Source organism: Salmo trutta, unplaced genomic scaffold (assembly GCF_901001165.1).
Source record: "Salmo trutta unplaced genomic scaffold, fSalTru1.1, whole genome shotgun sequence".
NCBI classification, from domain to species: domain Eukaryota; kingdom Metazoa; phylum Chordata; class Actinopteri; order Salmoniformes; family Salmonidae; genus Salmo; species Salmo trutta.
In genome coordinates this window covers 73191-96173 of record NW_021822760.1, presented here as the reverse complement: position 1 = coordinate 96173, position 22983 = coordinate 73191, and the positions used below count along the sequence as shown (strand labels likewise).

General features: G+C 48.0%; 1 protein-coding gene across 1 annotated transcript in view; it reads left to right on the top strand.

The window, feature by feature from the left end:
- The window catches only part of LOC115184206 (serine/threonine-protein kinase ULK4), a gene marked incomplete at its 3' end in the record, with an annotated part of 77989 nt that overhangs the window by 52506 nt on the left and 2500 nt on the right, over positions 1-22983 (top strand). Inside the window, 3 exon segments of the mRNA XM_029745227.1 lie at positions 2352-2479; positions 12961-13094; positions 16970-17091. Coding sequence (XP_029601087.1) covers positions 2352-2479; positions 12961-13094; positions 16970-17091 — 384 coding nt within the window.

Genomic DNA, 22983 nt, shown 5'->3' with positions numbered 1-22983 from the left:
ATAGCTGGCTCTACTGGTCAGCTAAGACTCGGTGTCAGGTCAACACTATAGCTGGCTCTACTGGTCAGCTAAGACTCAGTGTAGCTCAGTGTCAGGTCAACACTATAGCTGGCTCTACTGGTCAGCTAAGACTCAGTGTAGCTCAGTGTCAGGTCAACACTATAGCTGGCTCTACTGGTCAGCTAAGACTCGGTGTCAGGTCAACACTATAGCTGGCTCTACTGGTCAGCTAAGACTCAGTGTCAGGTCAACACTATAGCTGGCTTTACTGGTCAGCTAAGACTCGGTGTCAGGTCAACACTATAGCTGGCTCTACTGGTCAGCTAAGACTCAGTGTCAGGTCAACACTATAGCTGGCTCTACTGGTCAGCTAAGACTCAGTGTCAGGTCAACACTATAGCTGGCTTTACTGGTCAGCTAAGACTCGGTGTCAGGTCAACACTATAGCTGGCTCTACTGGTCAGCTAAGACTCAGTGTAGCTCAGTGTCAGGTCAACACTATAGCTGGCTTTACTGGTCAGCTAAGGCTCAGTGTAGCTCAGTGTCAGGTCAACACTATAGCTGGCTCTACTGGTCAGCTAAGACTAGGTGTCAGGTCAACACTATAGCTGGCTCTACTGGTCAGCTAAGACTCGGTGTCAGGTCAACACTATAGCTGGCTCTACTGGTCAGCTAAGACTCGGTGTCAGGTCAACACTATAGCTGGCTCTACTGGTCAGCTAAGTCTCAGTGTAGCTCAGTGTCAGGTCAACACTATAGCTGGCTCTACTGGTCAGCTAAGACTCGGTGTCAGGTCAACACTATAGCTGGCTTTACTGGTCAGCTAAAACTCAGTGTAGCTCAGTGTCAGGTCAACAGTATAGCTGGCTCTACTGGTCAGCTAAGACTCAGTGTAGCTCAGTGTCACGTCAACACTATAGCTGGCTCTACTGGTCAGCTAAGACTCAGTGTCAGGTCAACACTATAGCTGGCTCTACTGGTCAGCTAAGACTCGGTGTCAGGTCAACACTATAGCTGGCTCTACTGGTCAGCTAAGACTCAGTGTAGCTCAGTGTCAGGTCAACACTATAGCTGGCTCTACTGGTCAGCTAAGGCTCAGTGTCAGGTCAACACTATAGCTGGCTCTACTGGTCAGCTAAGGCTCAGTGTAGCTCAGTGTCAGGTCAATACTATAGCTGGCTCTACTGGTCAGCTAAGGCTCAGTGTAGCTCAGTGTCAGGTCAACACTAGCTGGCTCTACTGGTCAGCTAAGACTAGGTGTCAGGTCAACACTATAGCTGGCCCTACTGGTCAGCTAAGACACAGTGTCAGGTCAACACTATAGCTGGCTCTACTGGTCAGCTAAGACTCAGTGTAGCTCAGTGTCAGGTCAACACTATAGCTGGCTCTACTGGTCAGCTAAGACTCAGTGTAGCTCAGTGTCAGGTCAACACTATAGCTGGCTCTACTGGTCAGCTAAGACTCGGTGTCAGGTCAACCCTATAGCTGGCTCTACTGGTCAGCTAAGACTCAGTGTAGCTCAGTGTCAGGTCAACACTATAGCTGGCTCTACTGGTCAGCTAAGACTCGGTGTCAGGTCAACCCTATAGCTGGCTCTACTGGTCAGCTAAGACTCAGTGTAGCTCAGTGTCACGTCAACACTATAGCTGGCTCTACTGGCCAGCTAAGACTCAGTGTCAGGTCAACACTATAGCTGGCTCTACTGGTCAGCTAAGACTCGGTGTCAGGTCAACACTATAGCTGGCTCTACTGGTCAGCTAAGACTCGGTGTCAGGTCAACACTATAGCTGGCTCTACTGGTCAGCTAAGGCTCAGTGTAGCTCAGTGTCAGGTCAACACTATAGCTGGCTCTACTGGTCAGCTAAGGCTCAGTCTAGCTCAGTGTCAGGTCAACACTATAGCTGGCTCTACTGGTCAGCTAAGACTCAGTGTCAGGTCAACACTATAGCTGGCTCTACTGGTCAGCTAAGACTCAGTGTAGCTCAGTGTCAGGTCAACACTAGCTGGCTCTACTGGTCAGCTAAGACTCAGTGTCAGGTCAACACTAAAGCTGGCTCTACTGGTCAGCTAAGACTCAGTGTAGCTCAGTGTCAGGTCAACACTATAGTTGGCTCTACTGGTCAGCTAAGGCTTAGCTAATCCCACTTGACTCCATTACAGTTGAGCATGTCTTAAAGGGATAGTTCTGACTTGTGTGTTGATTCATCCCAAAAAATTTGTCTGTTTATGGAAATTCCAGAATCTCCAGGCTTTTCTTGTTGTTGTAGGTAGAAATTATAATCAAATAGATTGTATCATAACGCCAAAACAGTGAACTCTCCCTTTAATGGAGTGGCTGTCTGTCATTACAGGACTTTGTGGTGAAGATTATGCGTTCCCTGGAGAGCCCGTCCTCTGTCATCAGAGCCAAGGCCTTCCTGGTTCTCCTTCAGGTCCTCTGCAGCAACAGGGACATGCTGCTACTCTGCTGCAACTCCAGGTATAAACAGGTCTACTACACATTCACTCACACACACACACACGCACACGCTAGCGCACACACCTACACGAAGGAGATGGCTGCTGTTTTACGATCCCGTAACCAATTTTGCTATTGTGTATGTTTTTTCGCGTTATTTCTATGTATTTTGTACATAATGTTTCTGCCACCATGTCTTATGACCGAAAAGAGCTTCTAGAAATCAGGATAGTGATTACTCACCCCATACTGGAGGAATACTTTTTGTTCAACGAGTTGGTTGGGAAGGATTTGCTTCAGACGCCCGACAAGGCCCTCATCCCCGTCATTCGCAGGAGTAAGAGACTGCGGTATCGTGGACGAAGATCCGAGTGCCTTGTTAGGATCCGACGCCGAGAGGGTAATCTACCTTTACCATTGGTCTTATTAGCCAACGTACAATCAAGCGATAATAAAATAGACAAACTACGATCACGTTTATCCTACCAACGGGACATTAAAAACTGTAATATCTTATGTTTCACGAGTTGTGGCTGAACGACGACATGAATAACATACAGCTGGCGGGTTTTAAGCTTTTTCGGCAGGATAGAACAGCGGCTTCTGGTAAGACAAGGGGTGGCGGGCTATGTATATTTGTAAACAACAGCTGGTGCGCAAAATCTAAGGAAGTCTCAAGGTTTTGCTCGCCTGAGGTAGAGTATCTCATGATAAGCTGTATACCACACTATTTACAAAGAGACTTTTCATCTATATTTTTCATAGCTGTCTACATACCACCACAAATCGATGCTGGCACTAAGACCGCACTCAATGCGCTGTATATGGCCATAAGTAAACAGGAAAACAATCACCCATGGATTACAGGGAACATCCGCATTGAGCTAAATGGTAGAGCTGGCGCTTTCAAGGAGCGGGACTCTAACCCAGAAGCTTATAAGAGATCCCGCTATGCCCTCCAACGAACCATCAAACAGGCAAAGCGTCAATACAGGACTAAGATTTAATCGTACTACACCGGCTCCGACGCTCGTCGGATGTGGCAAGGCTTGCAAACTATTACAGACTACAAAGGGAAGCACAGCCACGAGCTGCCCAGTGACACAAGCCTACCAAATGAGCTAAATTACTTCTATACTCGCTTTGAGGCAAGTAACACTGAAACATGCATGAGAGCACCAGCTGTTCCAGCCGACTGTGTGATCACGCTCTCTGTAGCCAATGCGAGTAAGACCTTTAAACAGGTCAACATTCACAAGGCCACAGGGCCAGACGGATTACCAGGACGTGTACTCCGAGCATGCGCTGACAAACTGGCAAGTGTCTTCACCGACATTTTCAAAGTTTCAAGCAGGCCACCATAGTCCCTGTGCCCAAGAACACTAAGGTAACCTGCCTAAATGACTACCGACCTGTAGCACTCACGTCTGTAGCCATGAAGTTCTTTGAAAGGCTGGTCATGGCTCACATCAACACCATTATCCCAGAAACCCTAGACCCGCACCAATTTGCATACCGCCCCAATAGATCCACAGATGATGCAATCTCTGTTGCACTCCATACTGCCTTTTCATACCTGGACAAAAGGAACACCTATGTGAGAATGCTATTCATTGACTACAGCTTCAAACCTTCAAAGCTCATCACTAACCACTTCCCTCTGCAACTGGATCCTGGACTTCCTGATGGGCTGCCCCCAGGTGGTAAGGGTAGGTAACAACACATCCGCCACGCTGATCCTCAACACGGGGGCCCCTCAGGGGTGCGTGCGCAGTCCCCTCCTGTATTCGCTGTTCACTCATTACTGCATGGCCAGGCACAACTACAACAACACCATTAAGTTTGCCGATGACACAACAGTGGTAGGCCTGATCACTGACAGCGATGAGACAGCCTATAGGAAGGAGGTCTGAGACCTGGCAGTGTGATGCCAGGACAACAACCTCTCCCTCAACATGATCAAGAAAAAGGAGATGATTGTGGACTACAGGTAAAGGACGACCGAGCACGCCCCCATTCTCATTGACGGGGCTGTAGTGGAGCAGGTTGTGAGCTACAAGTTCCTTGGTGTCCACATCACCAACAAAATAACATGGTCCAAGCACGACAAAACCAATTCCCCCTCAGGAGACTAAAAAGATTTGGCATGGGTCCTCAGATCCTCAAAAGGTTCTACAGCTACACCATCGAGAGCATTCTGATTGGTTGCATCACTGCCTGGTACGGCAACTGCTCGGCCTCCGACCGCGAGGCACTACAGAGGGTAGTGTGTACGACCCAGTTCATCACTGGGGCCCAGCTTCCTGCCATCCAGGACCTCTATACCAGGCGGTGTCAGAGGAAGGCCCTAAAAATTGACCCACCCTAGTCATAGACTGTTCTCTCGGCTACCGCACAGCAAGCGGTACCGGAGTGCCAAGTCTAGGTCCAAGAGGTTTTTAAACAGCTTCTACCCCCAAGCCATAAGACTCCAGCCCCCCACACACACACACACACTTTTACGCTGCTGCTACTCTCTGTTTATTATCTATGCAGAGTCACTTTAATAACTCTACCTACATGTACATATTACCTCAATTACCTCGACCATCCGGTGCCCCCGCACATTGACTCAGTACTGGTAAAATATTTATATTTCTTTTTTCTTGTGTTTTATTTATATTTTTTTATGTATTTAAAAAAAAATCTTAACTGCATTGTTGGTTAGTTGATTGTAAGTAAGCATTTCACCCGTTTCATTCGGCGCATGTGACAAATTTGATTTCACACACACACACACATACACACACACACATAATGAAATGTGTCCAACACCACTATTTTGTCTTTATAGAGGAAGACTGGAATGTAATAGATGCCTTAAGTCCTCAGCCGAGAACCAATATCAAAGAGCAACGTTGTGTAAAAAGTTAAATGAGGTCTACCAAATGGTTCAGCAACCGGAGAAATGGTTTTCTCTAATAAATTCCACTGGTTGCTCAAGCAAATGACCATTCTAAACCAATTTATGTCGGGATAACTTTTTTTAGGCCTCAGGATTTGAGATAGAAGTCCTTTGATTGGGGAAAAGGGGTGGAATCCTGAATCAAACTCACGAGGGAAGAAGAGATGGTTTCTTGATAAGTGTTGAATGTTGGACAGAAATTCTGTAGTCAGTCACTTGTTCTTACTTTACATAATTGGTGCAGAGTTATTGATTATTTCTGAGTATTTCAGTAGCGCCTTGCTAAAATACTAAATTGTGAAGAAATCAAATGACATATTTAAATACAAAGTTTCATAACAAATGTAGTTGTGAAAGTTTCAGGACTAACTTCTGTCAACAAAAATAAGTGTATCTTGATATGCATGTGAACCCTACATCATATTTAGAAATGGAAATGAATTGGCCTAGTTGCAGTTTAAACAGGCTAGACTCAGCTAGCCAGCCCTGTCTGTGGACGTCCACGTCTCTTTCTGTCCCTCCCTCTCATCCCTCTCATCTCTCCCTCTCTCTCCCTCTCTCCCATCCCTCTCGTCTCTCTCTCTCCCTCTCCTTGCCAGCCATGTGATGCTGTTGGCTTCTATTTCTTCCCAGACTCTAACAAGTGTTCCCAGGGCGGTCCCTGTCAGCACTAACCCCCCCACTCTATCTCCTAACGTGAGAACCGTCTGCAGCATGGCGGCACTCACCCAAACACTTCTCTAATTAGCTCCACTGTGGCGCGCAGAGCGCACGGCCCACCACACGCTCCTCATCGTCATGCCTTCTGATAAATCAGCCTAGCGCCCGCGTCCCTGTTGTGGAAATGTCAAGTTTGTTGCTTTGTGTGAAGTGTTTTCAATGGTCGGAGAAGACATGGAGAGACACTTGTAGGCCAAGCCAGGCGCCGCACGGTGACAGCGTTGCAGGGTGAAATATACTCTGAAGAAAAGTTGTCTACATGTCTTTTTATAGCTTGACTGGAAATGTGGAGAAAGTGGTTGGAAGTTTAGTACAAACTGGTACAAGGTCTGTTGGTATTGAGGTCTTTATTTGATCATGTATTTAACCAATGGATGACATGTTAATATCCACTACTGTTTAATTTGAATAGTTTATTTCATGATGTAGCTTGTGATATGCATTGTAAATCAAAAACATAGGTTGGACAAAATGACCTGTGGTGTGTACCACTGGGGCCTGATTGTGTGGAGCTGAGTGGGCAGATTTTCTCATCAGCAGCAGAACAAATGAATGAACACTGCTGAAATGATATTCTCACTGGCCCCCCAGGACTATAACAGGAAGTGGGAAGCCCAAATGTCAGGCTGCCACGCCTATCAATCCCTGTCACTCTGGTTCCCGCTCCCCTTTCGCCCCCGTTCCTCCTGGGATTCCAATTATAGAGCGATGCGTGTCGGCTGTCAGCACCTAACGTCCTGCCCACGACTAAATGTCATTCATAGTGAAAGTCACAGTTCTCTCTCTACTCTACTCTACTCTACTCTACTCTACTCTACTCTACTCTACTCTACTCTCTATTCTCTCTATTCTCTATACTCTCTCTCTTCTCTCTATTCTCTCTCTATTCTCTCTTCTCTCTATTCTCTCTCTATTCTCTATTCTCTCTCTATTCTCTCTATACTCTCTCTATTCTCTATACACTCTCTATTCTCTCTCTATTCTCTCTCTATTCTCTATACTCTCTCTATTCTCTCTATACTCTCTCTATTCTCTCTCTATACTCTCTCTATTCTCTCTATACTCTCTCTATTCTCTATACGCTCTCTATTCTCCTCTCTCTCTATTCTCTCTATTCTCTCTCTATACTCTCTCTATTCTCCTCTCTCTCTATACTCTCTCTCTTCTCTCTCCATTCTCTCTATACTCTCTCTATTCTCTATACTCTCTCTATTCTCTATTCTCTATACTCTCTCTATTCTCTCTCTATACTCTCTCTATTCTCCTCTCTCTCTATACTCTCTCTCTATTCTCTATACTCTCTCTATTCTCTCTCTATACTCTCTCTATTCTCTCTCTATACTCTCTCTATTCTCCTCTCTCTCTATACTCTCTCTATTCTCTATACTCTCTCTATACTCTCTATACTCTCTATACTCTCTCTATTCTCCTCTCTCTCTATACTCTCTCTATTCTCTATACTCTCTCTCTTCTCTCTCCATTCTCTCTCTATACTCTCTCTATTCTCCTCTCTCTCTATACTCTCTATTCTCTATACTCTCTCTCTTCTCTCTCTCTTCTCTCTCTATTCACTCTCGCTACTATCTCTCTACTCTCTCTCTCTCTCTCTCTCTCTCTCTCTCTCTCTCTCTCTCTACTAGGGCCCAGCTAGTGATATAGGACTAGTAAAAACCTGGTTGATCCCTACATGCTCTAATAAATAGATGTATTTAAGTCATCTGAATGGCCCTGGATTTTTGATTTCCCCCTCTTGCTTTGGCTTCACCTGGCTGCTGCAGAATTGACTGCTGCCTGTCAGCTGACTGGCACAGCAGGCTCCTATGTACATCCTTACAGTGAAATGATCAGTCGGTAGAATGAGGTGGATTTATTGGTACACATGGAATGTGTTTGTGTGGAAGGTCTTTGTAGGTCAGAAGTGTATGGGTTAATACCACAGCTGTCTTCCTGTCACACTGGGGAGGTCTTTTCTTTCCAAGGACCAGGAATATACTGTATCACTACAGAGAGATGTAGGCCTATCGCTGCCCCAAGGTGCTTTGTTGTACTGAAATCTGGCACACTGTTTTTTTCATGTTAATTTGGTTGTGATTAATATAATATTTTCTGGTGTTTGAAGACCCCATGTTTCTTTTTGCTTTTAAAACAGCTGTATGCCAGTCATATCATGCCAGTGCCAGTTACTTGCTTGGGCTTCTTTCCCCACGCAAGTGTTTCTCTCAATTTTCTCAGTGTTTTTCATCGCTGTCTAATTTGGAAGCCAGGTGTTTTTGGGGAGGGTTGATGGCTGCTGGGTAAACGTCTGTGGATGGAGTATGTTATGCAGACGTGTGTTCTATTGGTGGAAAACAACTTAGGCCTAATTAACACTGCATGTTAATAAGCAAGCGTGCGTGTGTGTGTGTCTGTCTGTCTGTGTGTCTGTGTGTTTTGCAGCTGTATCTGCTAACTGACATGCATACCATCTCTGTCCAGTGGTGTACTGACCTGTAGACACTACATCTGTCTCTGTCCAGTGGTGTACTGACCTGTAGACATCACATCTGTCTCTGTCCAGTGGTGTACTGACCTGTAGACACCACATCTGTCTCTGTCCAGTGTGTACTGACCTGTAGACACCACATCTGTCTCTGTCCAGTGGTGTACTGACCTGTAGACACCACATCTGTCTCTGTCCAGTGGTGTACTGACCTGTAGACACCACATCTGTCTCTGTCCAGTGGTGTACTGACCTGTAGACACCACATCTGTCTCTGTCCAGTGGTGTACTGACCTGTAGACACCACATCTGTCTCTGTCCAGTGGTGTACTGACCTGTAGACATCACATCTGTCTCTGTCCAGTGGTGTACTGACCTGTAGACACCACATCTGTCTCTGTCCAGTGGTGTACTGACCTGTAGACACCACATCTGTCTCTGTCCAGTGGTGTACTGACCTGTAGACACCACATCTGTCTCTCTGTCCAGTGGTGTACTGACCTGTAGACACCACATCTGTCTCTGTCCAGTGGTGCACTGACCTGTAGACGCCACATCTGTCTCTGTCCAGTGGTGTACTGACCTGTAGACACCACATCTGTCTCTGTCCAGTGGTGTACTGACCTGTAGACACCACATATGTCTCTCTGTCCAGTGGTGTACTGACCTGTAGACACATCTGTCTCTGTCCAGTGGTGTACTGACCTGTAGACACCACATCTGTCTCTGTCCAGTGGTGTACTGACCTGTAGACACCACATCTGTCTCTGTCCAGTGGTGTACTGACCTGTGGACACCACATCTGTCTCTGTCCAGTGGTGTACTGACCTGTAGACACCACATCTGTCTCTGTCCAGTGGTGTACTGACCTTTGGACACCACATCTGTCTCTCTGTCCAGTGGTGTACTGACCTGTAGACACCACATCTGTCTCTGTCCAGTGGTGTACTGACCTGTAGACACCACATCTGTCTCTGTCCAGTGGTGTACTGACCTGTAGACACCACATCTGTCTCTCTGTCCAGTGGTGTACTGACCTGTAGACATCACATCTGTCTCTCTGTCCAGTGGTGTACTGACCTGTAGACATCACATCTGTCTCTCTGTCCAGTGGTGTACTGACCTGTAGACACATCTGTCTCTGTCCAGTGGTGTACTGACCTGTAGATAAAACATCTGTCTCTGTCCAGTGGTGTACTGACCTGTAGACGCCACATCTGTCTCTGTCCAGTGGTGTACTGACCTGTAGACAGCACATCTGTCTCTGTCCAGTGGTGTACTGACCTGTAGACACCACATCTGTCTCTCTGTCCAGTGGTGTACTGACCTGTAGACATCACATCTGTCTCTCTGTCCAGTGGTGTACTGACCTGTAGACACATCTGTCTCTGTCCAGTGGTGTACTGACCTGTAGACACCACATCTGTCTCTGTCCAGTGGTGTACTGACCTGTAGTCGCCACATCTGTCTCTGTCCAGTGGTGTACTGACCTGTAGACACCACATCTGTCTCTGTCCAGTGGTGTACTGACCTGTAGACATCACATCTGTCTCTGTCCAGTGGTGTACTGACCTGTAGACATCACATCTGTCTCTCTGTCCAGTGGTGTACTGACCTGTAGACATCACATCTGTCTCTGTCCAGTGGTGTACTGACCTGTAGATACCACATCTGTCTCTGTCCAGTGGTGTACTGACCTGTAGACGCCACATCTGTCTCTGTCCAGTGGTGTACTGACCTGTAGACACCACATCTGTCTCTCTGTCCAGTGGTGTACTGACCTGTAGACACCACATCTGTCTCTCTGTCCAGTGGTGTACTGACCTGTAGACATCACATCTGTCTCTGTCCAGTGGTGTACTGACCTGTAGACACCACATCTGTCTCTGCCAGTGGTGTACTGACCTGTAGACAGCACATTCTGTCTCTGTCCAGTGGTGTACTGGACCTGTAGACAGCACATCTGTCTCTGTCCAGTGTGTACTGACCTGTAGACACCACATCTGTCTCTGTCCAGTGGTGTACTGACCTGTAGACACCACATGTCTCTCTGTCCAGTGGTGTACTGACCTGTAGACACATCTGTCTCTGTCCAGTGGTGTACTGACCTGTAGACACCACATCTGTCTCTGTCCAGTGGTGTACTGACCTGTGGACACCACATCTTTCTCTGTCCAGTGGTGTACTGACCTGTAGACACCACATCTGTCTCTGTCCAGTGGTGTACTGACCTTTGGACACCACATCTGTCTCTCTGTCCAGTGGTGTACTGACCTGTAGACACCACATCTGTCTCTGTCCAGTGGTGTACTGACCTGTAGACACCACATCTGTCTCTGTCCAGTGGTGTACTGACCTGTAGACACCACATCTGTCTCTCTGTCCAGTGGTGTACTGACCTGTAGACATCACATCTGTCTCTCTGTCCAGTGGTGTACTGACCTGTAGACATCACATCTGTCTCTCTGTCCAGTGGTGTACTGACCTGTAGACATCACATCTGTCTCTGTCCAGTGGTGTACTGACCTGTAGACACATATGTCTCTGTCCAGTGGTGTACTGACCTGTAGACGCCACATCTGTCTCTGTCCAGTGGTGTACTGACCTGTAGACAGCACATCTGTCTCTGTCCAGTGGTGTACTGACCTGTAGACACCACATCTGTCTCTCTGTCCAGTGGTGTACTGACCTGTAGACATCACATCTGTCTCTCTGTCCAGTGGTGTACTGACCTGTAGACACCACATCTGTCTCTCTGTCCAGTGGTGTACTGACCTGTAGACAGCACATCTGTCTCTGTCCAGTGGTGTACTGACCTGTAGACACCACATCTGTCTCTGTCCAGTGGTGTACTGACCTGTAGACAGCACATCTGTCTCTGTCCAGTGGTGTACTGACCTGTAGACACCACATCTGTCTCTGTCCAGTGGTGTACTGACCTGTAGACATCACATCTGTCTCTGTCCAGTGGTGTACTGACCTGTAGACATCACATCTGTCTCTGTCCAGTGGTGTACTGACCTGTAGACGCCACATCTGTCTCTGTCCAGTGGTGTACTGACCTGTAGACACCACATCTGTCTCTGTCCAGTGGTGTACTGATCTGTAGACACCACATCTGTCTCTGTCCAGTGGTGTACTGACCTGTAGACAATCAGTCTGTCAGTGGTTGTACTGAATGTAGACACTCACATCTGTCTCTGTCTAGTGGTGTACTGACCTGTAGACACCAAATCTGTCCTCTGTCCAGTGGTGTACTGACCTGTAGACACACATCTGTCTCTGTCCAGTGGTGTACTGACCTGTAGACACCACATCTGTCTCTGTCCAGTGGTGGTACTGACCTGTAGACCACCACATCTGTCTCTGTCCAGTGGTGTACTGAACCTGTAGACATCACATCTGTCTCTCTGTCCATGGTGTACTGACCTGTAGACATCACATCTGTCTCTGTCCAGTGGTGTACTGACCTGTAGACACCACATCTGTCTCTGTCCAGTGGCGTACTGACCTGTAGACACCACATCTGTCTCTGTCCAGTGGTGTACTGACCTGTAGACACCACATCTGTCTCTGTCCAGTGGTGTACTGACCTGTAGACACCACATCTGTCTCTGTCCAGTGGTGTACTGACCTGTAGACACCACATCTGTCTCTCTGTCCAGTGGTGTACTGACCTGTAGACATCACATCTGTCTCTGTCCAGTGGTGTACTGACCTGTAGACATCACATCTGTCTCTGTCCAGTGGTGTACTGACCTGTAGACACCACATCTGTCTCTCTGTCCAGTGGTGTACTGACCTGTAGACACCACATCTGTCTCTCTGTCCAGTGGTGTACTGACCTGTAGACATCACATCTGTCTCTGTCCAGTGGTGTACTGACCTGTAGACATCACATCTGTCTCTCTGTCCAGTGGTGTACTGACCTGTAGACATCACATCTGTCTCTGTCCAGTGGTGTACTGACCTGTAGACATCACATCTGTCTCTGTCCAGTGGTGTACTGTATCCTACTCTGATTGTTTGTTCATGGTTTATTAATGTCAGTGTTTGGCAGGGTTTTTCTGTCTCTTCAGCTAATTATTATCCACTTGCTTATGAGGGTTGTTCTTGTTTCAACTTGTAGGCTGTGTGTTTGAGTTCAAGAGTCTTGTTGCAGCTTGAGGGCTGTTTTGATGCTCCTCATTGATCTCTGAATCTATTAACCTTTATTTTTAACCCTAATTGTTGTAATGAAAATCATTTATTTGCTATAATACGTCTTACTAATTCTGTTTTCAGTGGTTTGTATTGATCCCGGCTCCGTCCGGCTCCAGGGTAGATTGGAGGCTGTAGGTGAATGATAATGTTTTGCAGACTGGTGATGTACATTGAAAGAGACATCAGGCAGGCCACGCCAGGGAAGGAGCTACAAAGCAGCAATGAATACCTGTCAAAATGCCTCCATCTGCTCATCCGTCACGTCGTGCTGCAGCTGCCAGCCATTCTGGGTAAATCAATCACAATAACACAAAAACCACAGCACTAAGAGGAGATGAGGAGAGGAGGGGAGGGGAGGGGAGGGGCGGGGAGGGGAGATGAGGGGAGAGGAGAGGAGGTGAAGTGAAGTGGGGTTGAGGGGAACTTGCATCAATGGCTGGATGGAGCAAGCCAATTTGATTCTCCCTCATTTTAATTACCTTTCTGATTGAATTTTAAATCACCCAGCCAGGTATTGACCTTTTCCTGACGTTTAATTTGTAAATCAGTGCTGCTAACATGGCACGTCTCCCATCAGGGCCGGAAGCCAGACCCAACTGGTTCAAACCGGTCCAGGCTCATTCTCCTCTAAGATCACTGGGAAGAGAGGAGAGGAGAGATCACAGGGAAAGGAGGAGAGGAGAGATCACAGGGAAAGGAGGAGAGGAGAGATCACAGGGAGAGGAGAGATCACAGGGAGAGGAGGAGAGAGGAGAGGAGAGATCACAGGGAGAGGAGGAGAGAGGAGAGGAGAGATCACAGGGAGAGGAGGAGAGAGGAGAGGAGAGATCACAGGCAGAGGAGAGGAGAGATCACAGGGAGAGGAGAGGGGAAGGGGAGGGGTGGGGAGAGGAGACTGAGGGGGAGGAGAGGTGATGAAAAGGAGAGAGGAAAGGGGAGGGCAAGGGAGGGGTGGGGAGAGAACCCTCTCTCTGTCTCTGTAAATTACATGCTGACTGTCTGTCACCCCTCTGTCCTCTGTACTCTGTAGATGACATGCTGTCTGTCTGTCAACCCTCTGTATTGTGTAGATGACATGCTGTCTGTCTGTATCTCACCCCTCTCTCCTCTGTATTGTGTAGATGACATGCTGTCTGTCTGTATCTCACCCCTCTCTCCTCTGTACTGTGTAGATGACATGCTGTCTGTCTGTATCTCACCCCTCTCTCCTCTGTATTGTGTAGATGACATGCTGTCTGTCTGTATCTCACCCCTCTCTCCTCTGTACTGTGTAGATGACATGCTGTCTGTCTGTATCTCACCCCTCTCTCCTATGTACTGTGTAGATGACATGTTGTCTGTCTGTATCTCACCCCTCTCTCCTATGTACTGTGTAGATGACATGCTGTCTGTCTGTCTCTCACTCCTCTGTACTGTGTAGATGACATGCTGTCTGTCTGTCACCCCTCTGTATTGTGTAGATGACATGCTGTCTGTCTGTATCTCACCCCTCTCTCCTCTGTACTGTGTAGATGACATGCTGTCTGTCTGTCACCCCTCTGTATTTTGTAGATGACATGCTGTCTGTCTGTATCTCACTCCTCTGTACTGTGTAGATGACATGCTGTCTGTCTGTATCTCACCCCTCTCTCCTCTGTACTGTGTAGATGACATGCTGTCTGTCTGTCACCCCTCTCTCCTCTGTACTGTGTAGATGACATGCTGTCTGTCTGTATCTCACCCCTCTCTCCTATGTACTGTGTAGATGACATGTTGTCTGTCTGTATCTCACCCCTCTCTCCTCTGTCCTCTGTACTGTGTAGATGACATGCTGTCTGTCTGTCACCCCTCTCTCCTCTGTCCTCTGTACTGTGTAGATGACATGCTGTCTGTCTGTCACCCCTCTCTCCTCTGTCCTCTGTACTGTGTAGATGACATGCTGTCTGTCTGTCACCCCTCTCTCCTCTGTCCTCTGTACTGTGTAGATGACATGTCTGTCACCCCTCTCTCCTCTGTCCTCTGTACTGTGTAGATGACATGTCTGTCACCCCTCTCTCCTCTGTCCTCTGTACTGTGTAGATGACATGTCTGTCACCCCTCTCTCCTCTGTCCTCTGTACTGTGTAGATGACATGCTGTCTGTCTGTCTGTCACGCCTCTGTACTGTGTAGATGACATGCTGTCTGTCACCCCTCTCTCCTCTGTCCCCTACTGTGTAGATGACATGCTGTCTGTCTGTCTGTCTGTCTGTCTGTCTGTCTGTCTGTCTGTCTGTCTGTCTGTCTGTCTGTCTGTCACCCCTCTCTCTTCTATCCCCTGTACTGTGTAGATGTAATTCTGTCTGTCTGCCTGTCTGTCTGTCTGTCTGTCTGTCTGTCTGTCACCCCTCTGTCCTCTGTACTGTGTAGATGACATGCTGTCTGTCTCTCACCCCTCTGTCCTCTGTACTGTGTAGATGACATGTCTCTCACCCCTCTGTCCTCTGTACTGTGTAGATGACATGTCTGTCACCCCTCTCTCCTCTGTACTGTGTAGATGACATGCTGTCTGTCTGTCTGTCTGTCTGTCTGTCACCCCTCTCTCCTCTGTCCTCTGTACTGTGTAGATGACATGCTGTCTGGCTGTCACCCCTCTCTCCTCTGTCCTCTGTACTGTGTAGATGACATGCTGTCTGTCTGTATCTCACCCCTCTCTCCTATGTACTGTGTAGATGACATGTTGTCTGTCTGTATCTCACCCCTCTCTCCTCTGTCCTCTGTACTGTGTAGATGACATGCTGTCTGTCTGTCACCCCTCTCTCCTCTGTCCTCTGTACTGTGTAGATGACATGCTGTCTGTCTGTCACCCCTCTCTCCTCTGTCCTCTGTACTGTGTAGATGACATGCTGTCTGTCTGTCACCCCTCTCTCCTCTGTCCTCTGTACTGTGTAGATGACATGTCTGTCACCCCTCTCTCCTCTGTCCTCTGTACTGTGTAGATGACATGTCTGTCACCCCTCTCTCCTCTGTCCTCTGTACTGTGTAGATGACATGTCTGTCACCCCTCTCTCCTCTGTCCTCTGTACTGTGTAGATGACATGCTGTCTGTCTGTCTGTCACGCCTCTGTACTGTGTAGATGACATGCTGTCTGTCACCCCTCTCTCCTCTGTCCCCTACTGTGTAGATGACATGCTGTCTGTCTGTCTGTCTGTCTGTCTGTCTGTCTGTCTGTCACCCCTCTCTCTTCTATCCCCTGTACTGTGTAGATGTAATTCTGTCTGTCTGCCTGTCTGTCTGTCTGTCTGTCTGTCTGTCTGTCTGTCACCCCTCTGTCCTCTGTACTGTGTAGATGACATGCTGTCTGTCTCTCACCCCTCTGTCCTCTGTACTGTGTAGATGACATGTCTCTCACCCCTCTGTCCTCTGTACTGTGTAGATGACATGTCTGTCACCCCTCTCTCCTCTGTACTGTGTAGATGACATGCTGTCTGTCTGTCTGTCTGTCTGTCTGTCTGTCACCCCTCTCTCCTCTGTCCTCTGTACTGTGTAGATGACATGCTGTCTGGCTGTCACCCCTCTCTCCTCTGTCCTCTGTACTGTGTAGATGACATGCTGTCTGTCTGTCACCCCTCTCTCCTCTGTCCTCTGTACTGTGTAGATGACATGCTGTCTGTCACCCCTCTCTCCTCTGTCCTCTGTACTGTGTAGATGACATGTCTGCCACCCCTCGCTCGTCTGTCCTCTGTACTGTGTAGATGACATGCTGTCTGTCTGTCTCTCACTCCTCTGTACTGTGTAGATGACATGCTGTCTGTCTGTCACCCCTCTCTCCTCTGTCCTCTGTACTGTGTAGATGACATGCTGTCTGTCTGTCACCCCTCTCTCCTCTGTCCTCTGTACTGTGTAGATGACATGCTGTCTGTCACCCCTCTCTCCTCTGTCCTCTGTACTGTGTAGATGACATGTCTGCCACCCCTCGCTCGTCTGTCCTCTGTACTGTGTAGATGACATGCTGTCTGTCTGTCTCTCACTCCTCTGTACTGTGTAGATGACATGCTGTCTGTCTGTCACCCCTCTCTCCTCTGTCCTCTACTGTGTAGATGACATGCTGTCTGTCTGTCACCCCTCTCTCCTCTGTCCTCTGTACTGTGTAGATGACATGCTGTCTGTCTGTCACCCCTCTCTCCTCTGTCCTCTGTACTGTGTAGATGACATGCTGTCCTCGCTGGGCAGTATAGTGGGCAGGAAGCATCCCTCCACTGTTCAGGCCAAGCAGCTGAAACAGAGTGTACCCATGATGACTGTGGTGCTCCACCTCCTCACCTCTCAGGTAACCCTTCCTACTGTACTACGGTATGTCACAAACACTGTCTGTTAGGGCTGGCCACTATACCGTATTCTACCATATACCGCTATTGATGCACGGACCAGTTTTTTTTTTTTACTTAAGCAGTAATGCACCTCGGGGGTTTGTGGTATATGGCCAATATACCACAGCTAAGGAATGTTCTTATACACGACGCATTGCGGAGGACAGCCTGGACACAGCCCTTAGCCGTGGTATATTGGCCATATACCACAAACCCCTGAGGTACTTTATTGCTATTATAAACTGGTTACCAATGGAATTAGAGCAGTAAAAATACATGTTTTGTCATACCTGTGGTACACGGTCTGATATACCATGGCTGTCAGCCAATTGGCATTCAGGGCTCGAACCACCCAGTTTATAATTTAACTTCTATAACGGTATTTGAATGTTTGGTTTGTTAAATGTGATACGCAGTGTGTAACGTCCATTTTTATAGTTTACTTCGCTACTTGAGTCATCTCTCTCCACTACGCTTTCCACGCAGACCTAGCCCCGCCCCGTCACTTAAGGAGCACATTTGTTGTTCCTCGACCAGGGGACACTTGTGTTCAGTCTGCATGGTCAATGTAGCACATGCAACAATGTTGATGACAAGGACACTGTTTTCACCTTGCTTCTTATTATAAATCCACTAGTGTTTTGTAATTACACTATTATTTAGTGTTTCTTATATCTGCAAACAGCTCATTTGTATTTTTATTAGCAAGTTGGGCCTAAATTGTGTTAGCCGCTAATGCTAATCGCTCTTTAGCTGGCTAGCTAGCTAGAGGAGGGGAGAGGAGGAGAGGGTATGGGGACGGATGGGGAGATTACAGGGAGAGTACTGAATCAGAGCAAACGTAATTAGCTATACTACCTGATAATACCAGTGATGGTGCAGACCTAAATCAGCATGTTGTTTGTGCAACAGTATCTTCGAAATCAAAGTGGAATACGCGAAGCCTGAATATGTTAGATACATGAAGTAGCTAAGAGAAAACATTAAATGTAGCCAAAGATTATATTGTCCCTTAGGAAACACTTATCAACACTTTGGTTCCTACCCTGTCACAATAACTCCTCCCTGGCACTTTCATTCATTGTCACGTTAAACAACACTGTATTATTATATTCTAACTATATAATTAGAATAATCATGATATTTCCATGATTCCAACGGTTCACCCAACCTTTTTGCTCTAAATTGCAAGCCAAATGTAACGACTGCCATGAGAGAGAGTGGACCAAAACGCAGCGGAGTTAGTGTTCATCATATTTAATTAAGAATGAACACTATACAAACAAAACAAGAAACTGACAGCCAAACAGTCATGTCAGGTGAAACACAATGACAGAAACAATTACCCACAAAATCCCAACGGAAAAACATGCACTTATGTGTGACTCCCAATAAACAACAACGAACTTCAGCTGTGTCTGATTGGGAGCCACACAAGGCCCAAAACAAAGAAATACAAAAACATAGAAACAGAACATAGAACGCCCACCCAATGTAACACCCTGGCCTAACCAAAATAAAGAACAAAAAACCCCTCTCTATGGCCAGGGCGTTACAGTACCCCCCCCCCAAGGTGCGGACTCCGGCCGCAAAACCTGACACTGAAGGGGAGGGTCTGGGTGGGCCTTCTTACGGCGGCGGCTCAGGTGCGGGACGTGGCCTCTGCCCCACCCTTGGCGTCGCCCTCTTAGGTGGCGCACCTGGCCGCGCCGAAGGTCTGGTGGGCGACCCTGACTTCGCCCGGCTGGCGGGCGACCCTTGTTGCGCCCGGCTGGCGGGCGACCCTTGTTGCGCCCGGCTGGCGGGCAACCCTTGTTGCGCCCGGCTGGCGGACAGGCAGGCCACTCTGGCAGATCCGGACAGGCCGGCCACTCTGGCAGATCCGGACAGGCCGGCCACTCTGGCAGATCCGGACAGGCGGGCCACTCTGGCAGATCCGGACAGGCGGGCCACTCTGGCAGATCCGGACAGGCGGGCCACTCTGGCAGATCCGGACAGGCGGGCCACTCTGGCAGATCCGGACAGGCGGGCCACTCTGGCAGATCCGGACAGGCGGGCCACTCTGGCAGATCCGGACAGGCGGGCCACTCTGGCAGATCCGGCACGGCGGGCCACTCTGGCAGATCCGGCACGACGGGCCACTCTGGCAGATCCGGACAGGCGGGCCACTCTGGCAGATCCGGACAGGCGGGCCACTCTGGCAGATCCGGACAGGCGGGCCACTCTGGCAGCTCCGGACAGGCGGGCCACTCTGGCAGCTCCGGACAGGCGGGCCACTCTGGCAGCTCCGGAAAGGCGGGCCACTCTGGCAGCTCCGGACTAGCGAGACCCACTGGAGGCCTAGTCCTGGGAGGTGGCACAGGACGGACCAGGGTGGGGAGACCCACTGGAGGCCTGGTCCGTGGAGCAGGCACAGGACAGACCAGGATGGGGAGACCCACTGGAGGCCTGGTCCGAGGAGGAGGCACAAGACGGACCAGGATGGGGAGACCCACTGGAGGCCTGGTCCGTGGAGCAGGCACAGGACAGACCAGGATGGGGAGACCCACTGGAGGCCTGGTCCGAGGAGGAGGCACAGGACAGACCAGGATAGGGAGACCCACTGGAGGCCTGGTCCGAGGAGGAGGCACAGGCTTAACCAGGATGGAGAGACCCACTGGAGGCCTGGTCCGTGGAGCAGGCACAGGACAGACCGGGTCCAGAAGACGCACTGGAGGTGTAGAGCGCACGGCCTGCACAACCCGTCCTGGCTCGATGCCCAACCTCCCCCGGCAGATTTTAGGAGCTGGGATATAGCGCACCGGGCTCTCCACGCGTACTGGGGACACCGTGCGCTTTACCGCATAACACGGTGTCTGACCAGTACTGCACTGCCTCCTGTAAGCACGGGGAGCTGGCTCAGGTCTCCAACCTGACTCTGCCACACTCCCCGTGTGCCCCCCCCCCAAAAAATGTTTTGGGGGCTGCCTCTCGCGCTTCCTACCCAGCCGTGTTCCCTCAAACCTTTGGTCCTTTTTTCCTGCTGCCTCCACTCTTCTGAGTGCCTCTACCTGTTCCCATGGGAGGCGATCCCTTCCGACCAGGATCTCCTCCCAAGTGTAGGGTCCCTTGCCTTCCAGGATGTCCTCCCATGTCCAGTCTTTTCTCTCCCTGGTCCAGGATTCTTGCTCCTCCTGGCGCTGCTCCTTCCTCCGCTGATTGGTCCTTTTGTGGTGGGTAATTCTGTAACAACTGCCATGAGAGAGAGTGGACCAAACCGCAGCGGAGTTAGTGTTCATCATATTTAATTAAGAATGAACACTATACAAACAAAACAAGAAACTGACAGCCGAACAGTCCTGTCAGGTGAAACACAATGACAGAAACAATTACCCACAAAACCCCAACGGAAAAACATGCACTTATGTGTGACTCCCAATCAACAACAACGAACTTCAGCTGTGCCTGATTGGGAGCCACACACGGCTCCCAAAACAAAGATATACAAAAACATAGAAACAGAACATAGAACGCCCACCCAATGTAACACCCTGGCCTAACCAAAATAAAGAACAAAAAACCCCTCTCTATGGCCAGGGCGTTACACCAAATCACAATTGGAACATTTGGTTAAAAATAAGGCCTAGATTGTTTGCCCATATTGTTCAGCCCTACAGTACGTGGAAGTGTAGAAATGATCTCAAATGAGCGCAGGAAATGCAGAAATTGATGAAAATGCTGAAAATAATTTTCGGTTGAATTGAACAGTATAAACCAATTAGAATGGAGAAAGACCCATTGAAATCACAAAATAGCACTCTGTTCGGCCACCCCCCTTCTGAACCAACACTTTCATCTTAAAATGAATGCACTAACTGTAAGTCACTCTGGATAAGTGCTTCTGCTAAATGACTCAAATGTAAAAATGTTCAAATAAAGCACATTTACAACTTCTATTATTCAAAACCATACTTTCATACCGTCCAATTCTTTTAAATGACCATGATATTATATTTTGGTCATATTGCCCAGCCCTACTTTGTGTGTGTGTGTGTGTGTGTACAGATCAAGTACGGTACATGCGTGTGCGTGATTGCGAAATGAGATCTCTTGTTTAATAAGATGGGACCTCAGTCAGTTCTAATTGATTCACAAGCTAATGGATCAGGATCTCTGACACTATTGAATAACTCCCAATTGGCTGTTTGAACATCTTCTAGCATCTCTCCATCATAAAACATACAGCACACTGCCTAGAGGCTTCAACGGATGCTTATTGCTACATTTCTGAAACCCTTCTGCTAAGTTATGTCCACTCCTACCATCTAGAGCCAATGAATCAGGGGGTTCGCTTTAAGAGCTGTGAGTCTCTCTCCTCATCCAAACCAACAGAGATCTTAATCAACTTTATCACAGGCAGAATAGAGCAGGGAACAGAGCCAGAGACCACGGCTCATCTGAGCACTGCCGCAGCTAATTGGATTAGAATGCTGCAGTCGAACACTCTCACACACACACACACACACACACACACACACATCAAGTACTGTGTGCAGTGAGCGTCAATAACCTTGATACGTAATTGAAGTTTCTTCGTTTTATGCTTACATACAGTATCTGAGCTCCTTGGAGTGGTAAAAGTAATGTGGTTGTTTACCAATATGGTTGTGGTTCACTTGGATACCTGTCGGCTGGCCAACACTGAGAGGGTGTCAAATAATAAACCAGGTTAACAAGGAGAAGTTGCAATATTCACACCCCACCTACTGTACATCTGACGTCAAACTGTATTTTCTATGTTACTGTGGCAAAACAGATTTATATATCAACATCGTAGCTGATGCACTGTTTAAGTTACATTTAGGCTAAACTTTGAATCATCTTTTCCAAAGCCATGATTACTAATACATAATATACCCAGAGATGTCATATAAACGTCTAGAAAATGCATTAAAGGTTGTTATTTTCATCCCACTCCGCCTCACAGACAGATTATTGCCAGTTGCCAATAGACATGGTGGGGAAATTGGATTTAGTGGTGACTGTCTCAATTGAGCAGAAATGATTAATATGACTAAATCCTAATGAGAGAGATGCTTGTCAACAAGCAGCCTGCTGGATGAAACCATGCACTGATTAAATATCGCTCCTCCATTTCCCCTGCCATTCTTCATGGAGACTAGAGCCGTCTCATTAGAAAAGTAATAACTTGTCACTCTCATAGACCCCCCCCCCCCCCCCACCCCCCACTGCCATTACCTCATTTTACAAGGTGAAGCATTTAGTAGTCTGTTAAATGGGGTTACTGTGTTATTTATCTGTGATGTGACAGATAGCTGTCCCTAATAGCACTGGTCCTTGCCATGTGTGGTTAATAACATGATGGTATTATAACTAACTGTAGCTGGTCTCTGATGTGAGTCTGGTCTCACTGATGATATTATAACTGTAGCTGGTCTCTGATGTGAGTCTGGTCTTACTGATGATATTAGAACTGTAGCTGGTCTCTGATGTGAGTCTGGTCTTACTGATGATATTATAACTGTAGCTGGTCTCTGATGTGAGTCTGGTCTTACTGATGATATTATAACTGTAGCTGGTCTCTGATGTGAGTCTGGTCTTACTGATGATATTATAACTGTAGCTGGTCTCTGATGTGAGTCTGGTCTAACTGATGATATTATAACTGTAGCTGGTCTCTGATGTGAGTCTGGTCTTACTGATGATATTAGAACTGTAGCTGGTCTCTGATGTGAGTCTGGTCTTACTGATGATATTAGAACTGTAGCTGGTCTCTGATGTGAGTTTGGTCTTACTGATGATATTAGAACTGTAGCTGGTCTCTGATGTGAGTCTGGTCTTACTGATGATAT